The 16,540-nt window shown below is 41.1% G+C and overlaps 1 protein-coding gene across 3 annotated transcripts in view; it reads left to right on the plus strand.

Annotated features, from left to right (window-relative positions):
• MAP3K20 (mitogen-activated protein kinase kinase kinase 20) overlaps positions 1 to 16,540 on the plus strand; it is a 129,977-nt gene that overhangs the window by 22,705 nt on the left and 90,732 nt on the right. For all 3 annotated transcript variants that reach the window (XM_034785402.1, XM_034785401.1, XM_034785403.1), the window contains exon 3: positions 16,443 to 16,530. In XM_034785402.1, the coding sequence (XP_034641293.1) occupies positions 16,443 to 16,530 (88 nt within the window). The remainder of the gene's footprint in view (positions 1 to 16,442; positions 16,531 to 16,540) is intronic.

The following is a 16,540-nucleotide window of genomic DNA, read 5'->3' on the forward strand; positions in this document are numbered from 1 at the left end:
CCCCCCGGACGGGGATTTGAGCCCCCAAAAGCCGGACATGTCCGGGAAAATCCGGACGTATGGTAACCCTAAATAAAACCTCACAGCCCATCACTATGGTAGTATAGTTTGGTGAGAGCCAGGCAGAGCTAAAATTTAATGTTTCTATACCAGCATATAGCATTCTATTTTTTAAAAACTGGGGTTCCCAGTAGCAGCAGTAAAAACAAAAACAAAGTAGCAGCAGTAACAGAGGCAATGAAGCTGTTTGCAGACTTAGGAAGAGAGTGCTAAATTGATTTGCATTCAGTTCACGTTTGGAAAGTTAACTTTGCAAGCATACAGGCTAGGAACACATCTTTAAAATGAAAGCTTAGATTCTACACAAGTTGTTGTCACTCGCCCAGGAAAGACAGAGTCGCCACAGGTTAGTGTATTTTTCAAGTCCTGCATAATAGAGAGACTGTTGACGTGAAAATCAGTCATTAAAAAAATAGTTCAAAAGTAGTGTTGGAGACTACACCTACTAAAATCTTCCTGCCGCAATGTGTTTTTTGCAAGCATCTTCTCCTAGTTCTGATCTATTTTTTTCTCTTCCCTGTCGCCCTGAGAAAGACCGGCACAAACAAAAGAAACTAGCTGTAGGGAAATACACTAAATGATTATACCCAAAGTGCTGTCAACTTGAAAAGAAGGTAGAAAATATTTTTTCTCTAGTCACTTTCAGCTCTAGTAATCTTAGATATTATTTGAGACAATAGTATTTAAGACCTACAGGGTGAATAAAAATCAATGTTTTAAAAAAAAAATAAAATCAGATTTTGTATTTAAATCAGATTTTTTTACATTTAAATCAAAAACAGGTATAACAGGGTGCAGGCGGGCCCCTTTATTTTCTGCCACTTCTGCATCCACAAACCAGCCAGAAACCTCAGCTTTGGTATAATCACCTGTGCTCTTTATTTATAGTACAAGTTCCCACCACCTTGTAGCTACAGACCATGTCAGGCTTAAAGCCTCAGGGACTACTAGCTTCTGCAGCCAACAGGGGAGAGTGGCCTCTAACTCCCTGGCTTTCTTCCTGCCAGCCTTTATGTAGTCCCTGGTTAATGAGGCCGGCAGCTGTTCCCTGTTTGCCACTTAGGCCTGGGCTTACTCAGCCAGCTCCAATTCCCCTTTTCTGATTGGAACTGGTGTGACAGAGATCTGGCTCAGGATTTCCTAGCCAACACTCTGTCACAACAGGTTTACTTATAATAAAAAACAAATTTCAAATTAAATTTGAAATTGTGAACCTATGTTAAGGCCTTAACTTAAAATAATCTATTACAATTTAAAATACCAAAATAATATTAAGCAGTAATATTAAGCAGTTTGCTGCCATTTTCAAAAAACAACAACAAAGGCACCCTGAACTGCTGGAAGTCACTAGCTAAGAACCTGCAACCAGAGTTTGCTGAAGTGATTAACCAGCTTTTCATAGCAATATCCTCTTCTGCAGGTGCAGAGAGAGTATTTTCTTCATTTCAGTTTATTCAGCAAGTTCAGGTCAATGGCTAGTTCATTCCAAGTTCAGAAACCCATTGGGAGTTGAAAAAGCAGGAACACTTGTTTTCCTCTTGAAATCTGTGCATAAAATCTAGATGTGAGAGGATGGGATCTACTAGTTCCAAAATCTTGAAGGACATAGTGACCAGAAATAATCAGCTCAACTCACTAACTACAGATACTTCCCTTATTTAATAGGTCAATTAGTTTTAAATGCAAAACATGGTTTAATAAACTTCTTGATCATTTTTTTTATTATGTATCCAGGACATTTAAGGTAGTTGCATTTAATAAAATACAACAAAAACATTAAAATAATTTTTATGCATTTTTAATTACTTTGCATTTCCACCCAAATAGAGCTTGACAAAAATCACAAGAAAAAATTAATCATCTGTTAAATAAGAAATGCATCTTCACCATTTTCTAATATCATAAAAATGGAAAAATGAAGTAAGTTAAGCTATATAATTGCTTAAATAAATGTGTATAGATGTAGTGTATCCTGCTGGTTAGGAAAAAGAAGCACCAAATTTAGCATAAACGCTATATTTAGTTGCAAATCAACATGTTTTATTGGTTATCAACCAATGAGACTCAATCTTTTTTTGCGAACATAACTAAAAAGTACAACTGCAAAACATGATTAAAATTTATTATTTAAATCAGTGTTTCCTACTTGCTGATTTCAATCTTGATTAAAATCGGTGATTTATAGTGCTTTGATTTAAATCATTTCACCCTGACACCATATCAGACAAAACTGATTTTTCTGTTTGTTTTATATGGACTGTGTCCCTTTTAATCACCTAGACCAATTAAGGGGCTATGTGCTATGTTTATAATTATCTCTTTGTAAGGTATTTGCCCATACTAAGGTGACAACTATGGTATAAATGCTTAGTGACGGATAGGTAAAAATCGAAACCGTTTAGACATGCTACCTGTTCTATGTTCTGTTGGTAGTATCCTGTACAGGAATTTGTAAAAGCCCTGGCGTCGAGTATTGTGTCCAGAATTCCACTGGCTTCTACTCCCTGTTTCCCCTTCTCTATCTATATAGGTATTGATACCAAAATTATTACCATGGTCTTTTCCCCAGAACAGCTAACCCATTCTCTCTTTTCTTGGCTATAACTTGATCCACTTGGACATTGATGATATGCTCTAGGTAATATACCTTCCATTTATAAGGGTCTCAAAACTCCTTTTTACTAATAATTCTTTATGTAGAATTCTATTATTTTCACTGACTGGGAACCATAATATGAATTAGTCCTTCTATGAGTAAGTAAACATACCAATGTTATGTTTCTAAATCGCACAATGAAATCTTGTGCTGCTTGTGTGTATGTGTGTGTGTGTGCGCGCCTTACTCTATGGAAATATTATAGAAATAGAGCAGGTTCATTGCTTTTTCCCCAAGACTTTCCTGAGATAAGTATTCAGCAACAGCCCTAATAGGGTGCATGGCTGGAGAAATTCTTTCAGAATAAGGCCAAGTCTACACTACAGACTTCGGTTGATGCAAATTACATTGGCAAACAGCCGCATATGTTGGTATATTGCTCAGGTGTGTATACATGGCTGCTTGTGTTGGTGCAGTGCATGTGTACCAGGAGTTCTTGTGTCAGTGTAAAATGCAGTGCACTGTGGTTAGCTATCCCAGTGTGTGATGTGCCGCCATCTGGTGCAGTGCCTTTTGGGACATGTTTGCAATGTGTTGTGTGATAGTAATGACTTGCCCAGAGTTCTCTGGGAGTTAGGGGGTCAGATTCCCAGCGTGCAGTTTTCTCCATCCCATAATGCCATCTATATCCCATAATTTTCATACCTTTTTTTTAAAAAAAAATCCCACAAACCTACACCATACTTTTTGGTCTCTGCCATCTCTGACAGAAGCCTGGATACCACAGAGCTCTCTGCTATTCTCATGAACATGGCAAATACAGAACACATGATTCTTCTGTATTTACAGCTGAATGAGCATGGAGAAGGGCAAGGGACCATGGATAAGTGTAGCATGTGCTTTTCTTTACAATGGTCACATTTCAGCATGGCCCCCAGCCCATCCCTACATTAATAAGACAAAGGTATCCACTCTTCATTGTTTTATTCATAGGAAAAGAGGCAGCAGTACAACTAACTGAGTCAGAGTTGGCATCTGCTTTTCATTGCCCTGTGGGGTTAGGCAGGGTAGGGATATAGAGAGAGCACTTTCTTTATATGAATAGGGATGTTCTTTTTATCCTCTTGAGAGATCTCAATGCAACTTTCATGCTGGTTCTTTGCAATCCTCTTCCGAAGGACTCTAGTGATGACTGCATTATTTCTTCTGCTGCTGTAGAACACTTTCCAATGCCACTCTAATGAGTTCATCTGGTACCACTGCAGTAAACAGGCTAGCGGCATATGAGCCCTGTCTTGTTAATTTGGGGATAGACAGGAGGGCCATCTTTAAATTGAACCGTTTTAAGGAAAAATGCTTCCCACATGTATCTGCAGTCCCTTCTCCTTCTTTAAGCTCATCCACATTTTCCTGGTGGGACTGGCTAGACTCTGGTAGTCTCAAACTGGTCCTGACTCATAGCATGGCTGGAGTTCCTTGCCACATCTCCTCACTCCTCTTCTTCCTCCTCCTCCTCCTCGCTGTTCACAGCAGGGTTTCTGTCTCTAAGGTATCCAGGATGGTCTGCGGGGTTCTGGTGGGGCATCTGCCAAGTGTGCCATGCAGCTCGTTGTAAAAGCGGCAGGTGTGCAGCTCAGCACCAGATCTATTGTTGCGCTCTCTGGCCTTGGGGTATCCCTAGTGAAGTTCCTTCACTTTCCAGTGGCTCTGCTGTTGATCCCTATTGCACCCCTTTGCCTGCATCCCCCATGCAATTTGCTTGCAGTCCATGTTTCTAGGGTTTGTAGCTGTGCTTGCACAGCCTTTTCTCTCCACAGGCCCAGGAGATCCAATGCTTCCTGATCAGACAAACTACGCAATCAGGAAAGGGGATTTCAGAAACATTTGGGGGATTTTAAAGGAGTGTCTGTGGGAGGAATCTTCTGGTCTCCCTGAGCCTTGGGCGGTGGAGTTTAAAATTGTGACCAGAGCGGTCACTGTTGCAAGGAACCTGGCACTTAATGTTGACCAACTTTGTAGTTAGGTAGATCAGGCTTAAGTGACATTTGATACTGTAATAGCATTGGCATTGGTTGTTAGCTCCAGCAGCATGTTCTTTTGCCTTCAAATGATGACCTGAGTTCACTTTTTGGGAAAGAAAGAAGCCCATAGACATCTTCAAAGATCAGACTAGCAGCTTTCTTTACCTTTTTAAAAATGTCTACATTTTTCTTTTTTGCTTGGTCAGTGTTTAGAACGATAAAAGAAGAGAATATGATAAAGACCAAGATCTTGCAGATACAGCTCCTTATAATTACATATTCAGCCAAAACAGTACAAAGAAAAATTACAATCCTTTTTCTTTATGTACCATATTCTAGTTTTCTCTTCTCCTTAAATTGGCATTTTGGACTATGTTCACTAGAGCCCCTGAAAAGCCTTAGCAGAAAAGAAGGAAACAGAGGGAGGGTAAGAAAGATAGATTCCCAAATGGCAACCTTTTGAATAGTCCAAGTTCAATCCCTAAAACAAAAAGTGGAATCTTTTTTTTCTAAATAATGTGCTCTACAGTCTCACCTCTCATCTTGAGAAACATGAAAGAGAAAGTAAAAGAGATGACCCAAATCACAGAGTTCCTTTGATAGAAGAAATTCAGCTGTTTTGAACACTTACAATCAAAGGAAGTGGTTTCCCTAATTACATGAACTATGTGAAAGCTCTCAGAATAGCTCTTCCACCCCAGGATTCCTTGCACTTTAGAAGTTTGCATAAAAGCTCACATGGAGAATCAGATGCAAAGTGTTTGATTCAAATTTTATTAGGCAGAAGTGTGCATACATTCATATTGCTAGATTTGACAGCTGGTTAAGTTTAGACCACAATCCTGATTTTGATGGGTGCATTTCGGTCCCACAGTTTTAAATCTTTCACTCTTTGGGTTCTGTAGCAAGACATCCTTTTAAGAGAACTGTGGCAATGGAAAAATTGAGAAAGGATTGTGGGGTCTTTTGATTGTGAGCCATCAGGTTAGGATTTTTCACTTTGATTGGATTTAGACATAGTTTTATAGTTAAAATCCAGCCGTGTCTGCAATAAAAAAGGAAGAATGGTGATATTTGTTTTTTTAAGAACATTGTTTTGTTAAAATGTGCATTCTGAAGAATTAGTCTCTGAACTCTACAACTTCAGTATAATTCTAGCTATGCCATTTCCTCCAAACTATCAAAAACCTGAATTCAGTAAGACCTTTGAACAAAAAAGAATCTTTTCAGACCACTGCTACCAACCTTACTTTTTCTGGTACATATACAGTAATAAAGGTACATTTTTCTTAACTAAAACAATCATTTTGTGAGTTGGGGGAGAAGGAGGAGGCTTTTATAACCCTAAGATCTGTGTGCCTCAAAATTCCCTGTCAAAAATTATGAATTTTTTGATGGTGAGAAGTGATAGAATGCAAATTTTGTAACAATTCAGAATCTAAAGTAACATCAAGACCAAAATTTCTACATGTGTGTAACTAAATTTAGGTACCTAATTGTGCTGGCTGAATTTTTCAATTTCAATGTAATTGAAATTTCAAATTTTGGCAAAATAAATGGTAATTTTCAACCAGCTATAGTAGCTAAAACTTAATTTGATTGTGCCATCAGAGCAGCTGGAGTCGGGCCCAGAATCAGGCCTTTGAGTTCATTGTCAAATTGAGGTCTTTGACCAAAATGATCAGAGCTGTCTCTTTGGGCTGGATATGGCAGAAAACAGACTGAAATTAATCAACAGATTATAAGCAGTACCAGTACTGTCAGATTTGTATTGTCACAACTTATCAATAAGCTTCCCTCAAAAAGGGGACATTAGAGACTGTCTGCTGAGATGACTTCTTGAGTAGGGACCTGACAATCTCTTGTCTGAGAGATCCTGGCAGGCTGCCACCTCAGAGAGAAAGGTATCAACCACCTTCACAAATACTGAATCTTATTGTCTGCCACAAAATTTTGTCTGCCAATATGGACCTGATTTCCAGATCAAAGCACCTCCAGAACCTCAGTGAGCAATACAGGGCAAAACCCAAACAGAGAAGATGTTGCATTTGTCCCACCCCTTAATACAGAACTGCTATTTTGATTCTAATTAGAATTTTCTTATTCACAGTGTTGGTAGGTGGAGAACTCCTCCTTCTGAGAAATATCTGACTGTACCAGAACAGAGTTGTTAGCCACCTAGACTTCAAAATACTTTATGCAGCAGTCTGATTCAGAATATGATTTCCATTAGCAGCAGCCTGTTCCTGTATCCTATCCGATATGTGTTTTTTGTCTGTACAGTGTCTAGCACAATGGATCACTGATTTGGAGATTCCTAAGTGCTAGTGTAATACAAAGTTCTAGTCTCCTTTCTTTCTTCATCTATCAAATGTATACAAAGGTAATCTATAAAGATGGTACAAAAAGAAGTTGGGGAGTGGTGGAAAAAATGCTATTTTTAATCTCAAAATGCAAAGATCTATGATTTCCTTACTGTTCATACATGTAATTTTTTATTGTGTACATAACTTCTTCTAATTTCCTATTAGATGTGTGCATGGTTCCCATTTCATATTTGTGTGTCTGACATTTGTTTGGGTTTCTTTTTCCATCTAATAAAAGTTGAAAGTGTTAATTGGTGGGATGCAGCTCAGTGGAATTGGCAGTAATAGACAAATACAGAAATAGAAGTAAACAAGGTTTCATGTGATTGTAATGATGTTTCTAGGTTCTTAATGTATTCATCCCAAAATATTCTGTGATTTTGAACTATACTGTTTTTCAAATACACAACCACAATAAATATTTCAATATCCAGCTATCTTCTACCCAACACTCGCACATGTCTTTTAAATCATTTTAAGGAGGTTTGGTGGTGGTGGTGAGGAAGTCATGTATGTCCACTGTTTCTTAACAGTCTACTATTATTAAAGACAATTACTATTTTGCCGTTAACTTCACTGGGGCCAGGATCAGCCCTGAATTAACACATTACTGTGGGCATTTCTAAGTTTCCATTTCTCAGCAGACCTGAAGCTACTGCTGTATTGCACACTTTCATTTGCGGCAGCTGGTTTGGATTCTTGTTTTGAGTTAGAGTTTGGGGGGTTTTCTTTTAATCAACAGAATTTTTAAAAAGTAAACCTTTTATTTAAAGAATTTTAGGATAACAAAGATGAGGAAGGATACAAACAAGTCAACCAGTGAAACATTAAATCACATTTCCAAATAATCATTAATATGTCTCTCTTGTCAGAAAGTAGACGTGTAGAAAGAGAGGTCTAGAAGTGGAGAGGGATTCTGTATAGAGAAGGCAGCACAGAAGTAGGAAGATTAGAGGAAAACCAGAACATAGATGTCAAACACACAATGTAGTAGCAGAACTGGTCAGTTTTTGTGTGCAAAGGTTCTTCATCCAAAAATGGTGTTTTCTTTCTTTTCTTTTTGGAAAGCTTAACTTCATGAAAAATTATCAGTTTTCACATGTTATGAAATTTCTTGACACACATCAATATTTTAATGGAAATGTTTAAATCATTATTATTTGAAATAATTTTCAAAATCATTATAGAAAAAGTTCATACAATTTCCATTTAAAATTAAATTACTGGAAATTAAATTAAAACTGGAAACAATTTCAACATTTTAAAAAATTTGTCATTTTTTGAACATCTCTACCCAGTAGGTTTATTATTTATCAGCCATGTTTCTACATAAAATAAAAATTTTCAGCCTTAAACAAGGCAATGTATTAACTGTTCTGAAAATGAGATAAAGACCATATATCCTGAAACTTTTTGAGTTCTTGCTGTCATTTGTACAGGACTTTACAAGGCCTTTATAGAGGATTCCAGCTGTTGAGACCTAGCCTAGAGCACTGCCCTTAACAAGCCTTCAACCGTACAAATATAGATAGGGCTGTCACTCTAGCCATCCACTTTTGTCTGGAAGGGGATAGGATTGCAGATGGCCCTCTATGGTTGGAGAAGAGCTCTGTGCAGAACAGAGTGATGTAGTAGGCTGGATTCTTATGTTCCATGAGGCCAGCTTGGCAATTTTTACCAAGGAAAATTACAGTTTTCATGACTGAGTTTGAGAAAATACTTAGCTGAAAGATAACTTCATTTGAAAAGTGGAGCACAGTCCATTCTTTGTTACCTCTGTTGGAGAGTCTATGCTAATTGTTCAGTGAAGAGTCTAGTTGAATATCTCCAAGAAAGTTCTCTGCTTCTCTAACAGATTGGGAACTCTGCAATTGTTCAGACAATTTTATCTTAGTTGAAACAGGATATAAAACTTCTAAAAAAGTGTGAAGTATCCAACACAGTTATCTTTAGGCAGGTGTAATAAGCCTAGCAGCAGCCTCTGGAAATGCTCATCCCCTCCAGGATGCTGATGATGATAGGTGGTTGCATTGAGTCTGAACCTCCAGGTCTCCACTTTTTTCTTCTTTCACCATGATTGTCTTTTGTCTTGGTCCCAAGTGCTAGGATGCTTGAAGAGAGTTCTCTGGGGATGAGGGGTGTTCTGCTTGTTGCATTTGTGCTGTTGTCCCTAGCAAAGCTGTTCACATAAGATGTATAGTGACTTTGATCTCTAAAATGATCTCCTCTGACATTCTGGCATTTGCTCCAGGACAGCAGTATCCAGATCCAGGTCAGTACTCATTTCACCTGCTTTTGGAGAACGGGCAGAAATTTTTGGCATTTGACTACTTCTCTGTTCTTCTGGAGAATTCGAGATCTGGGTTAATATCTTCTCAGATATTCATAAGAGATTCAGTTGCAAAAAACAATGCAGAATAAAAGGGAAGATCACCCTAAATCTAACAGAAAACCAGAGTGACCCTGTTGGGTAAAGATACTGTTTTCTAGGAGTCTGGAAAGTCTCTGCTTACCAGACTGTTTGGGGGAGCTTGGGGCTTCTGCCCAGCAGGCAGGGGGGTCTCAGGGCTTCAGCCCCCTGGGTGGCACCTGCCAGGGCTCAGAGCAGGAGTGGGGCTGAAGCCATGAGCCCTGGCAGGCACCTGACTACCTGTCGCTGAGCTGAATCCCCAAGCCCCAGCAAACACGCTCTTGCTCTCAGACTTCTGAAGATTGTCATATACGGCTTGGAGGGTCAGTAAATTTGGCCACCCCCATCAGCCATAATCCAGGTGTCGTTATTAAAACCATGACTGAGTGCCTAGCAAAGTTATGAATTTAAGATCCCAGGCTCATCTTTTTGAAGGTGTGCTGGTTTCCTTTGAGGATGATGACTGAGAAGTCCAATATGGAGTATTCATTTTGTGAAAAGTGTTCACCCACGGATGATATGGTGGTTTTGTCTTTTTCATTTTTCTGTGTGAGTTCATTTGAGAGTGTAGTGATTGTCTGGTTTCACCCACACAGTTGTTGGCATTTAGTGCACTGGATGAGGTACACCACATGTTGTGTTAGACATATGTAGGACCCATGGATCTTGAAAGGTGTGTTGTGGGGGGTGTTGATCACAGTAGCAGTGGAGATCTATCTGCAGGTTTTGCATCTGTTGTTCTGGCAGGGTCTGGTTCTGCTTTGAGTTGGTGGATCCTGGTCCATGGGGAGCTTGCTTCTGATGAGGACCTTAGAGAGGCCAGAAGAGGAGGTTCAGGAAAGATTTCTTTTAGGGTGTGGTCTCCATCAAGTATGGGTTGTAATTGTTTAATGATCATGTGGATTGTGGTGTGAGGTGGTAGGTGACGACTAGGGGTGTGCAGTTGGAAGGTGTTTTTTTAGGATTGAATCTGATTCTTTTGGGGTGTTTGAGTGGCCCATTTTATGATGTGATCTACTTCTCTGGTGAAGTTTCCCTGTTTGGTGAAAGGAGTTTTTAAGTGTGTTAATATGTGTATCCCATACTTTCTCCTCGGAGCATATTCTGTGATTTCCGAGAGCCTGGCTGAAGATAACATATTTCTTGGTGTTTTGGGGTTGTTTACCGGATTTGCGAAGTTAAGTGTGGTGATCTGTGGGTTTCTTGTCTGTAGTTGTCCGCAGGGTTCCATTGTTGAAGCTGATCGTGGTGACCAGGAAGTTGATGCTGGTCTGGGAGTGTTTTAGAGATAGTTTGATGGATGGGTGGTGGGGAGTGAAGTTGTGGTGGAAATCTATGAGGGAGTTTAGGTCATCTGTCCAGAGGATGAAAATATCATCCAGAAATTCTTCCCTTGTATCTATTTTGAATGGAATTCACAATCTGACATTAAGGCCTTGTCTACACACCTGAATAGCTGCAATTCAGCCACCAATCAATCTACCTGTATTAGTGCTAACTCCTAAGTGTAAGCAAGAGCAAGCCAGACCTTGCATTAGCTGGGGGCTGGTCTACACTGGGAACTTACATCAGCATAGCTATGTCTCTCAGGGGGTTGAAGAAGCCACACCCCTGAGAGATGTAGCTATGCCAGCCTAACTCATGGCATAGGTAGCTCTAGGTCAACCTAGCTACTGCTTCATGGGGAGGTGGATTACCCACACCAATGGGATCACCCCTCCCATCATCCAAGGTAGTGTCTACACTGAAGCACTACAGCAGTGGTCTCCAACCTTTTTACGCCCTGCCCCTTCCCAAGGCCCCGTCCCGCTCACTCCATTCCCACCCCATTCCCCCCGTTGCTCGTTCTCCCCCACCCTCACTCATTTTCATTGAGCTGGGGCAGGGAGTTGGGTGCGGAGTGTGGGAGGGCCTTTGAGCTGAGCTTGAGGCAGGGGTTCAGGGTGCAAGCTCTGGGAGGGAGTTTGGGTGCAGGAGAGGACTCCAGGCTGAGGCATAGTGTTGGGGTGCAGGAGAGGGTGAGAGGTGCGGGGTCCTGGAGGGAGTTTGGGTGCAGGAGGGGATTCTGATCTTGGGCAGGGGGTTGGAGTGCAGGATGGGGTATGAGGTGCAGGCTCTGGCCGGGAGGCACTTACCACAGGCGGATCCCGACCAGCGGCACAGCAGGGCTCAGGCAGGAGAGAGTGAGGAGTGCAAGCTCTGGGAGGGAATTTGGTGCAGGATTCTGGGCTCGGGCAGAGTGTTGGGTGCACAAGAGGGTGAAGGGTGTAGGCTCTGGGAGGGAGTTTGGGTGCAGGAAGGGGCTTCAGGCTGGGGCAGAGTGTTGGGGTATAGGAGAGGGTGAGGGGTGTGGGCTGGGGCAGGGGGTTGGGGTGCAGGAGGAAGCTCCGGGCAGGATCTGGCCAGGAGATGTTTTACCCCAGGTGACTCCCAGGCGGCGGTGCAGTGGGGCTCAGCCAGGCTACCTGCCTGCCCTCGCCCCATGCCACTCCTGGAAGCGGCTGGCTGCTGGTATGTCTCTGCGGCCCCTGGGGCGGAGGGGGGCAGTGGGTAGGGTGACCAAATGAGAGGATGAAAATATTAGGACATGGGGGGGGGGGTCTGCCGGCGGAGCAAAAAAAAAGGCCGAGTGCTGCCGGTGGAGAAAAAAAAACACAACTGCCGGCGGATCCAAATATCGGGACAAATTGTGTCCCGACCACAGATCGGTCGGTACATGGGACAAACACCTAAAAATCTGGTCACCCCAGCAGTGGGTCTCGCAAGCACTGCCCCCGGTTCCTGGCCAGTGGGAGCTGCGGGGACAATGCTGGGGGTGGGGGCAGAGTGCAAAGCCCCCTTTCCTTCCTCCCAGGGGCCGCAGAGACGTGCCAGCAGCCAGCCGCTTTCGGGAGCGGCGTGGGGCCAGGGCAGGCAGGAATCCTGCCTGACCCATGCTGCGCCGCTGGACTTTTAGTGGCCCGGAGATCGTGACCAACCGGCAGAGGCTCCAGGATCGACCAGTTGATCGCAGTCAACGGTTTGATGACCACTGCACTACAGCAGCGCAGCTGCAGTGGTTTAAGTGTAGACATATCCTGAGCCAATTGGAATTTATCTTTACATATATTTGGTATATATCCTGATAAGTTCAAGCAGTGCAGGCCCTGGCTTGCCTTGTCTACACTCAAGGGTCAGCACAGGCAGAGGTATGCTGATTGGTGGTCAGTAAATGCAGTATTGTATTGGGGCTGTTCATAAGTATAACCAAGGCTCAGGGGCCTCTAATACTGACGGCAAAGAACACAGGGAATTCATATTGATGCTTATGTATTTGCACTAGAATACAAAGCACAACACTAATAGAAACCTAATAGATGGTGTTTAGAGGCATCTGTGATGAGGTCTCTGTTCAGTTTCTAGTTTATAGATCTCCAGAGCACACTAGCCACCATGACAGTTGGTGTTCACTGATACTTTCATTGGCAAATGGACATAAAGATAAACTATCCTTTCAGCAGGGGAGATGATTCTGAGAGGTCAAGGTTGGGCACAATGTCAGGGTGCATGGAGGTAGCTTGCACTCCTGCTGCCTGCACTCTGCGTGTCTTCTGAGTAAAGACAGGACTTCATGTTCTAGTGCTGCCACAATGGCCACACTTCATGAGCATTAATTTAATTAAAATATGTATTTTAATGTACTTTGCTTTGTCTTCTAATTTCTTGTCAATGGTTTAGTTTTCAAACATAGCAAAGTAGTTTGGTTTGGTTTTCTGATTCACCCTCCTCTTCCCCCCTCCCCGCAAAATGCTGTCCAATCTGCGCTTCAGTGGAATACATATTGTTAACAGAGATCAGCAAGTGCTCAGGTTCATCCAGAACTGTTTTAGAATATTGTGTGATGAGTGGTTGGTAATGTGATGTGATGATTGCTATTACCTTGTGACTAGCCAAGGACTTATCCTATGACTGGGTGTGGGGTATCATCAGTAAATTAGATGCCACTTGTGGTTGTCCTGCATGTCAAATTGTAGTTCAACAGTGTGTCAAGACTGTGTATGACTGAGTCAGTTAGGCCCAGTTTTCCAAAGGTGTTTAGGTGCCTAAAGTTGCAGATAGGTGCCTAGAGGGATTTTCATAAGTGCCCAGATGCTTTTGAAAATCCCACTAGACACCTGTCTGTGTTTAGGCAACTAAATAACTTTGAAAATCTGGTCCTTAGCTATTTAGTCAACTAGTGACTATCTACAAGTTTTCACTTAGAACCTGGAACATCCATGTCAGAAGGGGAGAAAAGATTTTCAAAGCACAACTGCATTGATAAAGATAACTGGCTGTTTGCTTGGTCCCTGCTGCAAATTGGCTAATGTAATCCACAGCTGAGCCATGGAAAAGAGCAAGAAGTGAAAGGAACTGGCTGGAATCTCCAGCTCTAAAGACAGCAGTGTGATTGATTTAAAAGAGGCCTAGAAAAGATTTCTCTCTAGGAATAATGGTCCTCAGGAGGAGATGTTTTTTATGACCTCCTAATTTGGGAGATTTTATGGATGATGAATAGCTTCTTCCCCCAGTCCTAGATACAAGCTTGCTATGGCATCAGTTACATCTTAATTAAGAGATGTGAACAGCAGCATAAGATCAAGAAAAAAAATGCATTAAAAGCAATGGGTACATCAATGCCTGTAACTGCCCTGAATGGACCAAAGTGTATTTGTTACTACATTGTAAATAATGTATGGTAGTATGCTCTACATCATCTGAGTTGATGGTTTGACGAGGACTCTTAGAGTATGTTTATGCTGCAATTAGACAGCCACGGCTGGCCCATGTTAGCTGACTTGGGCTTGTGGGGCTCGGGCTTTGGGGCTGTTCCATTGCAATGTAGACTTCAAGACTTGGGCAGGAGCATAAGCTCTGGGACCAGCCCCACAGCCCGAGCCCGAGCCAGCTGGCATGAGCCAGTCACGGGTGTCTAATTGCAGTGTAGACATACCCTTAGATTCTGATCCTGCAATTGATAGTGCAGTTATAGATTCAATTGACTTCAGTGGGGCTCTGAATTGGCACAACATTCCTCTTGCTTGTGAGCTATTACAGGATCAGAGCTTAAAGTACAAAGCACTTGCTTTGGGCCTTTCTTGCAATGAAATTGAAAATCGTTTCATCACATGATTTTAATACGTTTTAATGGTTCTCAGTTAAATTCTTGGTATATTTAGAGCCTAAAAGCGTGACCCTGGGGAAATTTAGCATGAAAAAAATAACACAAGCCATGGTGTGTGGACGTATTTTTTAATTGTAGCATCATATTTCTATGTGAAGAGGACATGAGTTTTCAGGTGGTCACACAAGAAGAGTGAGTTTGTTTTTTCAGGGCACTGGGGTGTTGAACAAAACAAAAGAATCCTAGATGTTTTCATTTGTGTTGGGCCTGAATTAAGAGACTTGGATTTGTTCATCTCACTTTTCATGATATTGTTAGGATTCAGGGACTGAGATCTAATTTTCAAGCAGGCAATATAGGAATATTAGTCGGAATCTTTTAACAGCTGCTGGCAGGGTATCTGTGGACCTGTGGTTGGAGTTCAAAGCTCCAGCCCACTGGCAGATTCCCTCCGGGGATAGCAGGAATATAACTGTCTGTCCTTTGGTGGTGGTGAATCGCACCTCTGGTACAGTTGCTTAGGTAGGTGCAAATTAAATGCCCTTGCACCCATCTAGGTGAATCAGGTCCTCCAGCATTGAAATTCACAATAACCTTACAAAAGCCTCAAATATGATTTTGCATCTCTGATGAAAACATAATGAGACGTTTTAAAAAATCAAAATTATGTAATTATGCTGGGGAGGGACAGAACATTGAAAAAGAATTTTGAAACTCTCCATGTATCATACAAACATGAAATGCATGTACCACACCTGTAGAATATAAATTCTATATCCTAGGGAAGTTGTTTGTGCATTACACTCTGTTCATTTGTGATAATAACTCAAATCTCATTGAGCAGGGGAAACAACATAGTACACTGTGCAATCAGAAATCTTGGGGTTAAGTTCAAGGCTATGATTAAACTTTTGCATTCAGCATATGCAAACCATAGCACACCAGCTAAAGGTGCTAATTCAAACCTTGATGAAGTTATTTGGAAAAGGCTGCAAGAGAAAAACTATTGTAACCATGTGAAATGTTTACTTATTACACATCTAAAGGCTTCCACATGCATGTGTATATTCATACCATGGCACTCAGTACAAAAGGTAGAGACAAATTAGGTTTGTTTTGCCAGTGGCTTTATATTTGTTAGGGTGGTTGTAGCTGCTGTAATAAAGCTTGCCAAGGTCCCTTATTTTTTTTATGTATTATTACTCAGTGGGGCTGACTGCTTTACTGACCATGACTTTGTTTCCTTCCAATGCTTGTGACTGATCTAGCTAGTAGAAGCTCAGAGGTTAATGTAATATTTCAAGGAAGGCATTTTTGTGAGGGATAATGTATAGTATGGCTGTGTTTGCATTCTATAACCCCCCACTTCTAGAGTGTGTGTGTAAAACAATAACATGTTTTTTTTTTAAAAATCATTGAATATTTTTTAAAATAAACATTTTATTATTATTATTATTATTATTTATTATTAGTACTATTGGAATATACTATAGAGCTGCAAATGTTGAGAGGCCCAAAAATTAAACACACCATTGTAAAACAAAAACAAACAAAAACTCCAAAATCTTTTTTGACCAAGTTTTTTTAAAAAAAACTAGTCTCCTAAATCCTTATTTAGGCATTTAAAAAAATGGCCTGATTTTCAGAAGTGCTGAGAACTCTGCATTTTCCAAACTCTCTCTGTGTTTTGAAACAGGTAGGTTTTCTAAGGAGAATACCCCAAGTGGACATTATTTTTCTGATTCATATATGTATGTGTGGTTTGTGCATGGAGTCTAATATATATTATTGCAGCAAATACATTTTATTATTAATAGTCAAACTTTTTCTTTTGGTTTTTGAACAGGCAGAAATACTCAGTGTGCTCAGTCACAAAAACATCATTCAGTTCTATGGAGCTGTTATAGAACCTCCTAACTATGGCATAGTTACAGGTGAGGACTC

The sequence above is a fragment of the Trachemys scripta genome, chromosome 11 (assembly GCF_013100865.1).
Source record: "Trachemys scripta elegans isolate TJP31775 chromosome 11, CAS_Tse_1.0, whole genome shotgun sequence".
NCBI classification, from domain to species: domain Eukaryota; kingdom Metazoa; phylum Chordata; order Testudines; family Emydidae; genus Trachemys; species Trachemys scripta.